The following is a 17,991-nucleotide window of genomic DNA, read 5'->3' on the forward strand; positions in this document are numbered from 1 at the left end:
AAAAAAGGAAAAAAAAAAAAAAAAAAAAAAGAAGCTGGGCAAGGTTCTGTGCAGACATAACCAGAGTGCACATGCTTGTGGACGTCAAGACGGGTGACCCCCAAGTTTGCTGGCGGGTTGGTCTAGCCAAACCACAGGGTCCATTTATAGTAGGAAACTAAAAATACAAAGTAGAACATGATTGAGGAAAATATTCCACGTTGACTTGTGTCCTCCACATACCCATGGACGCACACATTCATACATGTGTGCACACATGTGCACACACACTGGGAAGAACTAAGGACATGACATATGGATGAAGATCCAAGTGGAAGGGGAGGGAGGGAGGGAGGAGAAGGGGGGGAAGGTGGTATTGGTAGGAGTAGGCATGGGGATCTGGGAGAGGAGCAGGAATGTTCCAGAAACAGGGAAGAAACACACAAAGGTTTCGAGATCGGAGCAGCCCTGAATGTTCAAGAAATAGCAATACATCTAGGAAGGCAGAAATGAGGATGCAGAGGGGAGTGACTGAGAGGCCAGGGTGGTGATGAGGACCCTGGGGAGTCGCACTGAGGTCAGCTGGCTCACACTGTCATTTGCTTGTTATTGTTATCCAGTTGCTCCAGGAAGGCAATATCTTAAAAGGGGGAAGCAGGGGATCTAGCATGATGTTTAAACTGGAATGAGAGCTGAGGTAAGTTATACATATATAGTTCCTGCTTCAGGGAGGAAAGGGGTTCCCACTGCACCCCCCTATAAGGAGGGGATCTGCACTGCTAAACACAGTAAGGTACTCTGCATGCCTGCTTTCCCTGGGTAAAGTGAATGATGGGAAAATGCTTTGGACAACATGTGTTTTTATACAGCATGTATGGGTGTTTCACCTGCATGGATATGCACACATACCATGTGTGTACCCAATATCCTTGGATGCCAGAATAGGACATGAAATTCCCTGGGACTGGGGTTACAGATGGTCATAGAGATTCAAACCCAGGACCTCTGGTAGAGTAGCCAGTGCTCTTAACTGCTGAGCCATATTCAAGGCTCTGCATGTGTGTTTGTTTTTAAATATACCACAGAGCTTTTTTTTTGGCAACACTGCAAAAATCTAATAATGATATTAAGAATTGATATTTACTAATAAAGAAGTTAGTTCAATTTTCATTTTAAGCTAAATATCCCAATATGACAGACAGTTATTTGTACATGCTTGATGCTGCAAGAAAAAGAATGCTTGATTGGTTGTTGTTGTTGTTTTCCCTAAAACATGAGTTTCTTAGGACAGAGACATGAACCACGCTCACCTGTCTTTGATTGTGGGTTTCTTCTTGGTTCTTCGGGGGCCTCTATTGGCTGATCAGCCAGAAAAACTCGAGCTTGATCTACAGCATTCAGCACAGAATACTCTTTCTCCTTTAGCTCACGTCTCAGCACCTTTGCAAAAAGAAACAGAAATGGAGTGTGTAAGCAACCTCATATGTTTCCAGCAAATGAAGGCAGAGTTTAGCTTGACCACTTCTGACTGAAGCTGCAGTGGGAGTGGCTTACGCCATCATTCAGATAACTTACAAGTGAAATGTGTTACAGGTAGGAACGATAGAAAGTGTGAATAAAAGCCAAAGGGAAAGTTCTTTAAAATGTCTTTGTTGAAGGAAAGAAGAAAAAGATGAAGGACAGGAAGGACACCAAGATTTTCATCTACAGGAGTTAGCTACATTGTATTTGAATTTACCAAATGTGAACTTGGAGAATCCCCACTGTGTAGAGTTGCTAAAACATAATAGCCTGCTCAAAGACACTTCTTCCTTAAGACTGACAAGAAAAATTGCATCCAATGATACAGAAGAAGGTAATTTCACATGTGGTAATGAGGGCCTCAGAAGTGTTTTATGTTCTTTAGAATACACTGAGAAAAAATTAAGAGATAGGCACAAATTAAAGTGTATGAAATCAAAACGAAAGCAAAGAGAACACATAAAAGACAGTCCCCAATTATCTTAAAATACAGTCCGTCCATCTCTCACGCTGAGGCAATTACTGTATTTCCCTGGTGAGGTTTTCATGCAGATCTGGGACTCCCAGAACAACTGGTCTCTAGCACATTTATTCTTTTAAGTAGAGATGAACTTTCACCCCTGCTCCTAAAAAATATTTGATGATTAAGACTCAAATTGACAAGGGTTTAATGACAGCCAAACTCACTCAGGGATAAGACACCAACATGTAAATATGTCTTGTGCACGATTTTAATACTAAAGCAAATCTAATTGAAGGCTGCTGCTGTCATTGCTAGCCTTTACAGTGCAGACTCAGCCCCATCTTCAGGCCCTAATAATCTGATTATAGAACAAGTCAGTGGCTATGCACTATGAACATGCCAGGGTCTTTTTCCTCCCTAAAATATTTCTCCTTAAGATTGTAGAATCAAATCTTTTCTTTTGCCTTTCGGACATAATTAAATGTTTTAATAGTGTTTGACAATGATATTAGGACGCAAGGTTATTTGGAGGCTAAATCATCATCTTTTGCACTCAGTAAAAATGGGGAAAAAAAATCTAGAAGTTCCAGAATAAGCATCACATAGAAATGGCAAAGATAAACAGGAGAGAAATCTGGTGTGGGCCAAAGTCAAAGGGGGCTGTTACAGGTGGAGAGGGAAGGGACAGCCAGGGCAAGGACAGCTAAAGGTTATTTGACTTTTAGACCATGGACAATTATTATCTGGTAAGAATTTTAAAAATGAAAGTAAAACCCCAGTCCCCTATAAAATAAATTCCACAACCCAATATGTGTAAGGATCTAGGTGGGAAGTAAAAGTGTCTCTGAAAATCATTTCCATATGTACCCTTACAGATACTCCCTCCACTTATCACACCGAAGCCTGACAGCAGAGTCAGTGGAAGTGGGACAAACGTCCAGTCAATGAGTGTTATTAAATGGCCATGTTAGGGAACACATAGCCTTCAGCATTCCTGGTCAAGAAATGCAGCTCAAGGTGTCCCATGGTCTTATACCTGCATGAAATAAAACAGATCAGTTTTCTGACACATAGTGTTTTGATGTATGTAAAGAAAAAAGCCAGAAGGGAATGAGAAGAAATATATGTATTTATGGGTCTGGTCCACATTTTTTAAACAAGAGATCATCATATCTTTAGATGAGAGAGATCCAGAGGTGCAGAAGCATTCCTAATAGTTCCAAAACCACTTGTAAATAAATATAAAATGGTGGTATGAGAATATCACATTGATTTATATTTTTGAACTTCTTTTTTAAAATTTTAATAGTCAAGAGTACCCATCTCCCAGAGCTGAGTGCAACCAGTTAATAGAGAAGCAGTGAAGATTCATAAAACGAAACCCAGGGCTCTGCTGAAGCCTTCCTTCTGGAGAGGACTTGCCGGAAACGTAACTGTTCAAATGCAAGGAACGGGCAAAGGTGCTAGAAGACCACACCTTCCCTCGGGGGCGTGTGACGCACAGAGAGAGATTCCTTAGAGTATTTCAGAGACATTGCTAAAGGGAAACCAGAACAGACATTTAGAAAAATGGAAGAGAGACTAAGTCTGGTGAGGAAGAGCAGACAAGGTGTTGGACCGCAGGAGGAAGAAAATGCTGATGGGGAGATGTCCCAGAGGGTAAATCCCGGATGCTGTGATGGGGAACCTAGGAGAGGTGATCCAGTGACTGGAGAAGGAGTGTTGGTGCCTGGCCAGTCAGAATTACTCAGCCCACAGAGTGCCTTGGAAAGTGCTGTTGGAGGGAAGGGGACAGAGGAGAGTGGTTCTTAAAATTACGTTTAGATTCTCACACGTTCAAATAGAAAAATAAACATTTGTCTACAGAAAAAAACTACTGAGGAGTCAAACTGATCGATTCCCCACATGGCTGGAATTTTATCAATTATGCATGGAGACTCTCACAGGAGAGCAATTTTCCTGGCTGGCTGTTGGCTGTGCTCAGAAAGTTCTCTCCCCAGACAGCCACACTGTAGATGCTTAGGACCATTAGTGCTTTATAGATGGAGGTTCACGCAGCCACCCTACCATTACGGTGGCATTCACCTTTCTCGTTCTGTACATTTCCTGTTCCCATTACTCTGTTTATGTCTTTTTGTAATTCCCATATCTATTATTCAAGGACGGTATGTATTCCCTTTTTTATGTTTTATTTAATTTCTGTCTTTCTCAGATACACCATAAATTCTTGGGACTTCTGGATCTTATACTACAGGAAGTTGAGCTCGGCTCCAAAGTGCTTCCTCAGGATGTGGGGTAGGGGTTAGGGAGGGGTCTTCACCTGAGTCTTGCAAAGAGAGAAAGTTTCTTCCCCCAGAGAAAAATCATGCACCAGCCTTGGGAGGAAAGATTCCAGTGTGTACATCAGGAGAGAACCACACGCCTTTGGCACCTATACAAGGCAGTAGCTAAGGCTCAAGAAACAGGCAGAAGTGAAGTGTATGTGTGCACCTTTGTACATCTGATACCTAATAGGATGAAGGGCAAATGGATGAAGAGCCAGGCAACTGGGTTAGGAAGTGACTACAAATTTACATAGCTTTCCTAACAATACTGTTGGATCAGCTAGATTAATAAAAACCAAATCTGAGTAGCAGAGAGTCTTCCATAGTTTACTTGCATTTCTCAACACATTAATCTACAACCTGCCAAAGGGGCAGGGGATCACCCGGCATTGAATTCTTGGTAGGGAATGTCAGGTGAACTGACTTGATAAGCCAGAGAAGTACAGCAGGCATGGGCAGGTGGAAAGCAGCCTAAAAGTTCTGGGGCTCAGACCCTCCCTCATACCATCTCTCTCTCCCCAATATCCTGGAGAACACACGCTGTATATCTGTACATTCACTCTTTTGATGTTTTAATTTTGTTATTCAATTTGTCCTATTTCAATTTTATTTAATTGCACTCACAAAGGAATTTGACTTTCAACTGCATTACACACACCATCACCACACCTTTTACCTCTCCATTCCACGGAAAAGAAAGCCTGTGTTTTCCTACGCACCTGGAGAGCACTAATGATAAGGTAATTAGAGTCCAATGAGTTGTTTTGTATACAAAGTGCCATCCACTTTCTGGTATCTCGGGAGCCACTTAAATGAGTATAAGATAACCTAGTTGGAATTTTTCTGTGTTAATGACTTTATATTTTTACCGAAAACAACCCTCTATCCAAACAATAACAAGCTTCAGTAACGTTGTGAGGAACTGAATGCTCCCACACTGTTGGGGGATGGTAGACTCATAAGGCACTTTAGTTTGGTGGTTCCTCAAAAGTTAAACGCAGGGTTTAGTTTACCCTGTATCCTAGATATCCCATAACCAGATCTACCCAGAAATATAACATCTGTACAGATTACAAACACACACGTGAATGTTCCTAACAGCATGCTATCATATCCAGACCAAACCAACGTGGGACCAACCAAACGTGCATCCACTGATCAGTAGATAAGCAAAATGCAACCAAGCTGCGCGACAGATCTTAGCAAGGGAAATGAGGTACAGACCAACGCAGGCTACCACTGGATAAAAACCTAACAAATGTTCTCAGCGAAATGACTCAGAGGGAAGCGTGTGGTGTGAGATTCCATTACCACAGAGGTGTCTACAGCGAGAAGAAGTGCATCATCATCAGTAACTGCCTAGTGTTGGAGCCCAAGGGGGTGCAGGGACACAGGGGTTCTTTTTCATGAGAATAAACTTCATTACATCGAGTAGTAAATGCAAACCGAGGTGCAAATGGTTTTAGTCCTTCTCTTCCAGGGAAAGTCCTTCAGCTTTGTGCAAACATGTCAGTAGGGAAATTCTGGGGGTGCTCAAATCAGATAGAACACTCTCTTTGCCTTACTTACAACTTGAACATTTTCGATTGCCTTGAAAGCACTCGGCCATACAATTGTTTAATCAAAGAAACTCTATTGCGCAGGTGCCACACTGCACAGCCATGCAGTGAGCTTCTAAGTCAATCACTGAGTCCTTACACACTGGGGGCCTGAGTCCTGGGACGTTATGAAGAGGAATGTGGGTTATGATGAGTCAATGTGGGTGATGCAAATGGTAAACACATCCATGGGAAGATGGAGGGGAGACACTGGAGGGCTATAAGGGAACTTCACAGGCACCTTTTAAATGAAAGCTTTAAAAGCAGGAGGGAAGAAAAAGGCCTGGGCCATCCCTAACCACTTAAAATGCTCATCTTAACTAACTCTAAAATATTTACCCAATTTTTTAGCATTTCAGAGTTTAGTGAGCCAGGACAGGGTAAACAAAACAAAAAGAAGCCATGCAGTTACTATTTGGGGGTTGGGGGGATGAATTTTCTCTCAACAGGTGAGATGAACTGAAACCTCCCATCTCATAAAAAGATGGAGGACCTTCTGAACTGTCAAAGGGTGGGATCTGACATTGTAATCTGCTTCAGTCACGCACTCCAGAGCTAGCCCTGAAGTGAATGAGGTGAGGCCTCATTTTAGCCTCTCTACAGTGCTCTTGCTTGCTGCATACCCATTTCCAATCTCCTTCCCCAAGTCATAGATGATGGCCAAAATGTACGTGTTTGCTTTGAGGCATCTGGCTGTTTTCAGTTCTCAAGTACAGCTTCATGGCAGTAGCTCACAGGACAGAGCAGCTGGAGGAGGACTGTGGAAGTCTACAGGGATAGATGCTTCCAATTTTGGTGACAAGGGCATGGTTTCCAAGTTTCCAAGTTTGACTTTGTAAAATATCTACCTACCCCACATGACATGGATAGAGGATGCAGTCTAGTCAGCCCATCAAGACTTCATCAACAGCAAGGCCAAAGCTAAGGCTATAGCTCTGTTCCATTCTTTTGAAGATAATGAAATGCTATACTTAGGAGTCGAAAATGCTCACTCGATTCTGAAAATAGACCAAAGGCTGAACCATACACTTAATGGGGTAAACTTAACAATATGCAAATATCTTGTTCTTAAACTAAAAGATAAAAAAAAAAATCCTGCAGGTCATGTTTCTTTTTCAGTTTCTTTATAACATACATGCCTGCATACACATAAACATATATGTGTTACTATATATATGAATTATATCACATATATAACATGTGTGTAAAAGAGTTTATCTCCAGGGTTTGAGCATATTCAGTCATACAATGGATCCTCTCACTCATTCTGGAACACTTCCTACCTTGCTGTCTGGACACCCTGTGTATGCGTCCGTCCCCTACAACTGGCAATGAGAATGGAGAACTATACTCCATCATTGGATGAGAGGAGCAACCATGTCAGTTCAAGAGGAAGGTATAATCCATTACTCTAACAATATCGTACATAGACAAGCAAGAATGGATTGGGATTGGTAACATTCACTCCAGGTTCAAAGAAAGCATTTCTCAGGCTGTGAGGTACATCCAAGTGGGCACTGCCGAGTGACAGATGGAATTATGCCGAGTGAGGAAGGATCAGGGATGGTCTTCTTGTGGCAATGTTTTAGAATCTGAGTCTTCGTTCTTGCCTGGAGAATCCCTGGTAAACATACATTTCCTGTCTTTGCAGACACTTGGTGACTTTGCCAACCCAAACAAAGCTCGGCCACTAAACTGGAAGCACACTCGAGTGGCAGCTTGACACGGCCTGTGACACATTCCGCTGGTACAATCACCACTCATGTTGAGACTGATAGTAAGTGACGTAGGGTTGGAACATGAGGATTTCAGAGGGGATGATGTCTTTCTTGCGAGACTGGACAAGTTCTCCCAGGAACTGATAAATCCTCATAAGGTCCAATTACTGCACTGCAGGTCACAGCGTCTGTCCTGTCCCCTGCTGTCACAGGCAGCCACCGCCTTCTGCTATCAGTATGCATAGCGTATGAGGACCTCACTATATATAGCTCTGCTTCTAGAGTTATAAGTGAACTACTTTTCCTTATAGATTGTTCAGTCTTAAGTACTGTGTTATAGCAAAAGTAAATGAACTAATATACCTTCCCAGTAAATAAGCGCCCTAAATAATCTCCAGGACAGAACAGGACAAAGGGAAATTTTAGCTTACATGTAGTAAACAAGACTCCACTGGAACAAGGAAGAAAACTTCAAAATAACTCACAAAATAAGATAACTTCACCAAAGAAAGCAGAAACTGGACTTTAAAGCCGAAACGTTCTAAAATGTTTACCTGACCTCAAACGCTCAAGAGTCAACCATAGAAAAGGGAGAATACAAAAAGTACTTTGTGTCCATAAAAAATAAAATCCACTTAGCTGGGTACAGGAGTCTCAGCTCTCAAGAGACTAAGGCAGTAACAATACAAGTTCTGGGACAGCTATTGTGAAAACCTGTCTCGTGTGGAGACATTCTACTGTCTCCCAAGGTACGGGGCTAGCAAAGTGTCACAGAGTTTCCCACCCAAATAAGAATGTTAAAACACACCCTACTCTCATGCTGAATATACAGAAAAGGGCTAGACCGAGCCACGAATCATGTGATACAATCTAAAAGGGGGAGGAGAATGGCAGAAGGTGGCCATTGTCACCAGACTTTGAAAAGCACAAGCAGGATATCAAGAGCCCTACTAAGTGCAAACATACAATGTGGTGAGGAAGGATGAGCAAGTTCTCAAACACGGGAGTCTCTTAAAAGCATATGCATCTCTCTCCACCTCCCCCCCTCTCTATCTCTGCATTTTGTCTTGCAAGGGGTGTGTGTATGTGTATGCATCTTTGTGTGTTTGCATGCGTATAGGTGCATGTGTATCAGGATACGAACGTCTGTGTGTGAGCATGCATGTAGAGGCTCCAGGTTGGAATGAGGCACCATTCCTGATCACTCCATCACTCTTCCATCTTATTCCGTGGGGCAGCAGCATCTCTCAGTCAAACATGACACCTCTATCACTAGCCTGCCTCCCCTGGAAATCTTCCCTCTCCTCTTTCCAAGGCTCAAGTTACACAGGACCACCCACGCCCACCTGGCATTTACTTGAGATCTGGGGATCCAAATGCTGGTCTTGCCAGGCAAATGATTTGACCGCGGAGGCACTTCCCATTGAACTTTTCATGTGAACTACAGGTTTAAAAACACATGAATGGACGCAAAGACAGAATAATGGAGAGTAAAGCCATCTAGTCTCTCGTGTGCCTCGAATGAAAACCTGAACGAAAGTAGCAGGGTTTTACTCCTTCCAGAATCTCTAGGAGCTCAAGATCCCTCTTAACTGAGCCATCCCTTCTTCTATCTGACCTCCCTGAGCTCTGGTAGCCACTGCTATTTCCCCGAGTGTCAGGCAGCCCGATGAACTGCTGCAGATCCAACTATAAGCACCTACAGAGATTCCTCATTGTGGCTCACTGGCCAGGGGATGTTTCTTTCCACCTGCTAGAACTTAGTGGAAAGGCCAGGGATTGGGATTGGGGGGTAAGGTGGTTTAAGAAGTGACTGGTGGGCCGGGCGTGGTGGCACTCGCCTTTAATCCCAGCACTCAGGAGGCAGAGGCAGGTGGATTTCTGAGTTCAAGGCTAGCATGGTCTACAAAGTGAGTTTCAGGACAGCCAGGACTATACAGAGAAACCCTGTCTCAAAAAGCAAAAACAAAAAAAAAACAAAAACAAAAATCAAAAAAAAAAAAAAAAAAGAAGTGACTGACTTGACAAAGGTCAAAAATGACCGCCTGTCAATCACAGCTCTTCATTTCATCCTGGGCACAGCATCAGCTTGGTGTAATGTAAAAGTTGCTGCTAAACAAACAATATTATCAGTTCTTCTGCAGCAACATGGAGAGCCTGCACGTCTCTCCCTAAGAAAGCAGGCTCCAAGAGGAGACAAATACAGTGAAGAAGCTCTGCTCTTCCCTTCTGTCCTGAACGTGGGTCCCTTCATTCTGGGCTGACACAGGAGCAAGCAGCTTTCTTCCCTCATACATTCCCACTGTGATACTGTCCCCTCACCATATGCCTAAAAATATTAGAGCCATGGACTGGATCCTTTAATATCATGAACTAAAGGGCAAACCTTTCTACTGTTTTAAGGTGGTTACCCCAAGTATTTTGTTATAGCTGGAAAAACTCGCTAACACACCAATCTCCCCTTTACAGGAAAAACTGAAGTTAATGTGTCTTCTGATGTACAAGTGATATGGTTATAGGAAGATTGTGAAACTCTGTGATTCTCCAAGATTAAGCTAAAATATTTAGTACATATAAAACTATGTTGCAATATATTTAGACTCTTAGATGAGAAAGAAATTTAGTCTTCTTTGATCTAAATCTTCTCCATGACAGTGAAGTAAAGCTATGGGGTCTTGGGGGTTGATTAGATCACATCACATGTGATATAAATAGGAACTTTCTCCCTCAGAAAGTTCAAGAAACCATGTCTCCCTGCCACTCTAGACATGGCTAAGTCAAACAGATCCCCCAAATTTTCCTCTTTATTCTTTGAAAAGGAGAGAAGCATGGGGCAGACCTGTATAGTATCTGAAAACTCTTTTTCCCACCCACTGTGGAGTACCGGAGCTTGGATGCAAGTCCACCAGACAAGGAACAGAAGTGAGAGAGACAAGCAAGAGAGCACTGAAGTGTCCGTATCTTCTAGAGGGAGGGAAATGGTTTGATCATTTGGGAAACCCAAGTCGGCAGTCTATAAAGTCATTATGCTGATCACATGGTATGAAACAAGAATTTCACCTTTGAGGATGGAGTCTAAGAAAATGATGTCCACTGCAACATTATTTGTGTCTTTAAAAAATTGAGGGCAACTTAAATATCCAGTATCAGGAAATTATTGAGATCCACAATGGCAGGTCCACACTAGGGACCATTATATAACCTTCAAAGATTATTATGACAACGGCCACAAGAGCAAGGTCAGAACATGAGCATGACAGAAACCTAAAGGTGAAAGCAGAGTAAGAAAAGGAGGCCTCCCATTAACGCTAAGGAAGGCGTGTACACAAGAGGAGACAACACCATGGAAACATAGTTGCTAGAGAGCTACGCTTCTCAACCTGTGGGTCGGGACCCCTTCTTACAGGGTCACCTAAGACCTTTGGATAGCACAGATATTCACATTACGATCTGCAATAGTAGCAAAATGACAGTTATGAGGTAGTAATGAAAGTAATTTTATGGTAAGGGCGGTCGCTTCCACATGAAGACCAGTATTAAGAGGTCGCGGCAGTAGGAAGGGTGAGTACAAGTGCTCTAGAGGAAGGTAAGACGGGAGAGGGTTTATTTGGCTTTGCTCTCACTCTTTGCAGTGCAAGGGATGGAAGCAGGGACTTGTGCGAGCCCAGCTAGAGTCTGACCAATGAGATACAACCCCAGCCGGCTTTGGCGCTTCACTCTGAGGCAAGATCTCACTCAGTTGAGTTAAGATCAGACTGGTCTGGCCTTAAATTCACTGAGAATTGCACCCCAGGCAGGACTTAAATGTGTGACACACACACCCACACACACACACACACACACACACACACACACACACACTTCAGTTCTTGAGAAGCTGAAGAGATAAGCTTGAATAACCAAGACCCAGCTGTTCATTATTTCATCTGTAAATATTATCTTCATGATTGAAAATTATACCTAAAAGAATACTTAATAGGGAGTTCATTAATCATTTAAAATATCATTGAAAATAGGTTTGGGGTGGCTTTTTTATTGGATATTTTCTTTATTTATATTTCAAATGTTATCCCCTTTCCAGGTCTCCCCTTTGAAAAACCCCTATCCCATANCCCTCCTGCCACTATGAGGGTGCTCCCCAACCCACCCATTTCTGCCTTCCTGACCTGATATTCCCCTGCACTGAGGCATCAAACATATTCAAGCCCAAGGGCCACTCCTCCCACTGTTGTCCAACAAGGCCATCCTGTGTGACATAGGGAGCCTGAGCCATGGATCCCTCCATGCGTACTCTTTGGTTGGTGGTCCAGTCCCCAGGAGCTCTGGGGATCTGGCTGCTTGACATTGTTGCTCCCCACATGGGGCTGCAAACCCCCTCAGATCTTTCCAACTCCTCGACTGGGGACCCTATGCTCAGTCCTATGGTTGGCTGCTAGCATCCGCCTATGTATTTGTCAGGCTCTGACAGAGACCCTCAGGAGACAACCATATCAGGCTCCTGTCAGCAAGCACTTCCGAACATCCGCAATAGTATCTGGGTTTGGTGACTGTATATGGGATGGACCCCCAGATGGGGCAGTATCTGGATGGCCTTTCCTTCAGTCTCTGCTCCATATTTTATCTCCGTATTTCCTCCTGGGAGTATTTTGTTCCCCATTCAAAGAATCACTGAAGCATCGACTCTTTGGTTTTCCTTCTTCTTAGGCCTCATATGGTCTATGAATTGTATCTTGGATATTCCAAACTTTTGGGTTAATATCCATTTGTCAGTGAGTGCCTACCATGTGTGTTCTTTTGTGACTGAGTTACCTCACTCAGGATGATATTTCCAAGTTCCATTCATTTGCCTGTGAATTTCATGAAGTCACTGTTTTTAATAGCTGAGTAGTATTTAATTGCATAAATGTACCATATTTTCTGTATCCATTCCTCTGTTGAGGGACATCTGGGTTCTTTCCAGCTTCTGGCTCTTATAAATATGGCTGCTATGAACATAGCGGAGCATGTATCCTTATTACATGTTGGAGCATCTTCTGGGTATATGTCCAGGAGAGGTATTGCTGTATCTTCCAGTAGAACTATGTCCAATTTTCTGAGGAACCGTCAAACTGATTTCCAGAGTGGTTGTACCAGCTTGCAATCCCACCAGCAATGAAGGAGTGTTCCTCTTCCTCCACATCCCTGCCAGCATCTGCTGTCACCTGAGTTTTTGATCTTAGCCATTCTGACTGGTGTAAGGTGGAATCTCAGGCTTGTTTTGATTTGCATTTCCCAGATGGCTAAGGATGTTGAACATTTCTTTAGGTGTTCTCAGTCCTTTGAGTTTCCTCAATTGAGAATTCTCTGTTTAGCTCTGTTCCCCATTTTTTAATAGGGTTATTTGGTTCTCTGGAATCTAACTTCTTGAGTTCTTTGTATATATTGGATATTAGCCCTCTATTGGATGTAGGATTGGTAAAGATCTTTTCCCAATAGTTTTAAACTATTTTTTCTATTTTTCATTGAAATAAAAATATACATCTGCCTTATATAATGCTTTATTTTGAAATACTTAATAAACTTGCAAAATGGATCATCCAACTAACATATGTAATACCTCATATAGTTTGAGCTTTTTACAATAACATTTAAAATATAGTCTTTCAACAATTTTCAAGAATGTAATACATGTTATTAGTTATAGTCTCTAGGCTGCAAAACAGAAGTCGTGAACAAATTACTACCTTTAAATAACACACTATTAACAATTACATATGTATGGGCCAGGGCGATGGCTCAGTGGCCAAGAGGGCTTGCTGCTCTTCCAAAGGACCTGAGTTTGCTTCCCAGCACCAGCACTGGGTGGCCCATAACTACTTGTAACTCAAGGTCCAGGGGGTCAGACAGCTTCTTCTGGCCTTCCTGGATAGCTGCACTCATGTGCAACATACGCACAGGCAGACACACAGACATACACAAAGAACATGTAACTACACATAAATATGTAACTGCAGACACACATATATATACAAACACATAACTAAAAATAAATCTATGAAATAAAAGGGAGACTGTGTATTAGAAGTCAATGCTTCATTTCTATGGCACTACATACAATTTTTCTACAATTTTTCCTTCAATGATCTCTTCCAGGCTAGATTCATTTATTAAGCGAGATCTATGACAATCATTGAATCAGAGTCTGGACATTTACATTCCTATAGTCGTTGGAGATCTTAACAGCTTTAGTTTTAAAGAGTATCTGATGTTTATTTATTTATTTATTGGTTTTTCGAGACAGGGTTTCTCTGTATAGCCTTGGCTATCCTGGAACTCACTTTGTAGACCAGGCTGGCCTCGAACTCAGAAATCCGCCTGCCTCTGCCTCCCAAGTGCTGGGATTAAAGGCATGCGCCACCACGCCCGGCTCTGATGTTTATTTTTAAAACATATATTCAAGGGATAAAAGTGGGACAATCTGATAGCACAGAAGTCAGATGAACCATATTCCAGAGAATGTCTCAATAACCCTGATTTGCCAGTCCACTTTCTCTCATCTCATAAACATTACTTTCCCACCCCCTGAGTGGGACAATTCAGGCAATATTAAGACAGAAAAGAGAGAATTTCTTGACCAGGGATGATGGCACTCACTCAGACTCTCAGCACTGGGACGCCACGGAAAGGTAAGTCACAAGTTCAATGCCAACGTGAACTGACATGGAAGGAAAAGAACCCTCTTAACTAATTCATAGCTGTGCTGATAGCGTTTCTTACACTCCAACTCTTGCATATCAGAAAATTATCAAAAAAAAATCTCTAAGCTGTGGATGAAAGATCCTTGCTCATATGTCTAAAGAGAGGATCATTTTCCCTAAAGATTCAGGTACTTAAAATAGCAGAGAAGCTAAGGTAACAGCTGAAGTGGGAGAGGGCTTGCCTTGCATGCACGAGGTCCCTGGTCCAATCCCCAGCTTAACATAGCCTGGGTATAGGGGCACACTCCTGAAAAGGTACTCAGGAGGTGGAGACAGGAAAGTTAGAAGTTCAAAGTCACCCTCAGCTACACTGCAAGTTTGATATTCACCTGGCATACAAAAATAAGATGGTGTTTTAGAAAAATACACACACAAGAGTTTTTTAAATGTGATATTTGGTAAATGAACAAATTTAAAAGGATTACATAGACATAAAGAGATTTTAAAAAAACAAAAAAACAAATACCCTTAGGTGTGTGTCAGTCACTTTGCATGCAACAAGTCTTTAATGAGTTTATGGAACTGTGGGTACACAAAGAATAGAAAATAGTACAGCAGCTACATGGGAAGATGAAAACGCTGGAACAAAGAGAGGCTGCCAGGATTGGAAGGTGCCATCCTTACTCTCAGAAAGAACATTCTAGGACACAGCATGGGTCTGTGATTGAAATCTCAGCAAGAGGCCAGCATGGCTGAGACCAGTGTGGGAGAAGATGAGCAAGAACTGAACTGAGCTCGGCATGTGGGAGGTATAGGAGACCACACGGGGCCCTTGCATGCCTTCCCGAGTCTATGTCTATTACTGGGTGTTCGATTTATTAAGGGGAACATACTGGCTGCTGTGCTGGGGACCCCAGAGTCAGATGAATGGTGGCAAGTGGCAAATTTATCTTGATGAGAGAACTTAAAACTCCCTAACGCACTGAATGAGAAAGATGGGGTTCAAGGTATTATTATTTTACCTAAGCAACTGAAATCACATCTCTACCAAGTGAGATGGAAGTGTCTGGGTAGAATGCCTTAAAGGTCACCTCTGCAGTGCTTCCAGCTTGGCCATAGGACATGCAAAATTAGGGTCCCTGCAGAGGTGACACATCAGCACATTCACAAATCTGGGAGTGTCTGGCCTGCAGATGGAGACTAATCCCAGGAAAGGCTGCATGTAGCGACATCAGGATGGCCTGGCTCCTAGTGCTTCCCAGACCTACAAGGGGCTTAAAGAATAGACTAGAGAGGGAAAGAGAAGAAGCTTCAGGAGAGGATGAGAAAACCAGGAGGGCAGGGTACCTAGAAGTCAAGTAGAGAGGACCAAGTGTGGGCCAAAGCCTAAGACTCAGCCAACTCTAACAACCACAAGTTAAGACAAGAGGCACACGACTCAGTGTGAGGGCCATGGCTGAACTGAGGAGAGAGAAGTTCCTGGAAATACTTTTGTAATTTTTAACACATTATGGTTTATATATGTTGAAGCATAGTATACTTTTTATTTGTCTGTTTGGCTGGGTGGTTCTTGGTTTTTTTTTAAGACAGGGTCTCTCTGTATAGCCCTGGCTGTCCTGGAACTCACTCTGTAGACCAGGCTGGCCTCAAACACACAAAGACCTACCTGTTCCTCCCTCCCAAGGGCTGGGATTAGAGGTGTGTGCCACCAATACCTGGCTTACATAAATGTTCTTGATGCCAACAGATCTAACTATAAAACAGCAAACTCCAAAGCAAAATGAAACTACAGGGCCACTTATCTGAATATCTGGACATTCACTATAACAGCAAGGCATACAACAAAACATGGAGAGCCCTTCCTACCACCTGGCACTAATGAGAGTATATGGGTGCCCTAATGGCTGGCATGGACATGGGGCATCTGAACTGGGTCAGGTTGGAGGCAGTGTTGGTACACAGCAGGCTTCTTTAATCTTTGGTTCTCAAAAGAACTTCATGGCTTACTGGGGAAGATAGAAAAAAATGATAGAAACATAAGGAAAATCTGCTAGGATATAATTTACTCCCTTCCTCCTCCCAGCTTGCTTTCAGAGCTAAATCAGCATGTATGGATCTAAGTCATTTTATATGGTAGCAAAGAAGGCCAGAGAGTCGTTAAAGTTGATAGCACTAATAAAACTCAAAGAAAAAAAAGAGAGAGAGAGAAAAATGGGATTATCTCCATTGGTATGCAGGCAAAAAATTCTTTTAATTCTCCTTCATAGTGCACAGTGCTGTAAAAGTTTTGGTTAATGTCCCTAAATGATCAGTTAAATGTCTAAATTCATTTTGGTTCCACCTCACTGGCATCAAAAAATAAAGGCGAAATTGGAATACTAAGCATGAATGCTAAGAGCAAGACAGGACTCTCCAATGTGTCACAGTAACAAACCAGTCTTTCCTCTGCATTGTTGAACACAGACAGACACACATACACATGCACGTATAGACACAGACATTTGCCTGCGTCCCTCTAATTCAGCAAATCCATTAGTAGCTTCTCTCATCAGATCCCGTTAGGTGCTAACATTCAGGTTCCTTCTCGTTGAGCTTTGCTCTCAGTATTAGGCTAAAGCATCCATTTTTAATCTGTGAGTTGACCCCTTTTGGGGGTCAAATGACTCTTTGACGGGGGTCACCTAAGACCATCAGAACACAGAGATATTTATGATTCATGAAAGTATCAAAATTGCATCTATGTAGTAGCAATGAAATAATTTTACAGTTGGCAGGGAGAGTTACCACAACATGAACTGTTTCAAACGGCCCCAGCATTAGGAAAGCTGAGACCCCCCTGAGCTACAAGGATGAATGCAGTACACCCCATTACTCTGAGAAACACAACCAGGAGCATGCAAGATCGTCACCATAGTAACCGGGATAACATTCTTTAAGGACTTTACTTTACGGACTCTCTACTCCAGGGCTTCTTAAAGCCTTTCCGTATCAGCCACAGCATAGTCATAAGCATCTCTGCTTCCTGGCTGTGTGTTCATGTCCCTGCTGCAGGGCTTTTGACAGTGATTATCTTCTTGTGAAGCTCAATCCTGCAGCTAGGCAGTGTGTTTTGTGAAAACACAGGACCCTCCAGTGAGTGAGGTGTGCTGAGTATCTGTCTTAGTTAGGGTTTCTGTTGCTGAGAGGAGATACCATGACCAAGACAACTCATCTAAGGGACAACACTTAATTGGGGCTGGCTTGGTTCAGTGCATTCTTATCATGGCAGGAAGCATGGCAGCATCCAGGAAGACACAGTGATGAGGAAGGTGCCAAGAGGTCTACATCTTGATCCAAAGGTTGACAGAAGATGACTGACTCTGGACAGACTTGAGCATATATCAGAGACCTCAAAGCCCACCCCCACAGTGACACACTTCCTCCAACAAGGCCACACCTACTCCAACAAAGCCACACCTCCTAATAATAGCGCCACTCCCTGGGCCAAGCGTATCCAAACCACCACAGTACCTAACACAGGATGTCAACTATCAGATTTAACATGGAAGCTGAAAGAAGAAATGAGCTGTTATACAAAGGAAATGGTCACTAAGCAACAAAGATGCTAGATAGAAGTGGTTCACCTGGAAGTGGGTGGGTGGTTTCACAGAGGCCATTTCATGCCCAAGAATGGCCATACTCTTTTAGTTCATCACCAGACTGACAGCTCTC

General features: G+C 42.8%; 1 protein-coding gene across 8 annotated transcripts in view; it reads right to left on the minus strand.

Annotated features, from left to right (window-relative positions):
* Utrn (utrophin) overlaps positions 1-17,991 on the minus strand; it is a 494,125-nt gene that overhangs the window by 110,378 nt on the left and 365,756 nt on the right. For all 8 annotated transcript variants that reach the window (XM_021221246.2, XM_029532896.1, XM_029532895.1 and 5 more), the window contains one exon: positions 1,290-1,419. In XM_021221246.2, coding sequence (XP_021076905.1) covers positions 1,290-1,419 — 130 coding nt within the window. The remainder of the gene's footprint in view (positions 1-1,289; positions 1,420-17,991) is intronic.

This window comes from Mus pahari, chromosome 21, assembly GCF_900095145.1.
Source record: "Mus pahari chromosome 21, PAHARI_EIJ_v1.1, whole genome shotgun sequence".
NCBI lineage: Eukaryota > Metazoa > Chordata > Mammalia > Rodentia > Muridae > Mus > Mus pahari.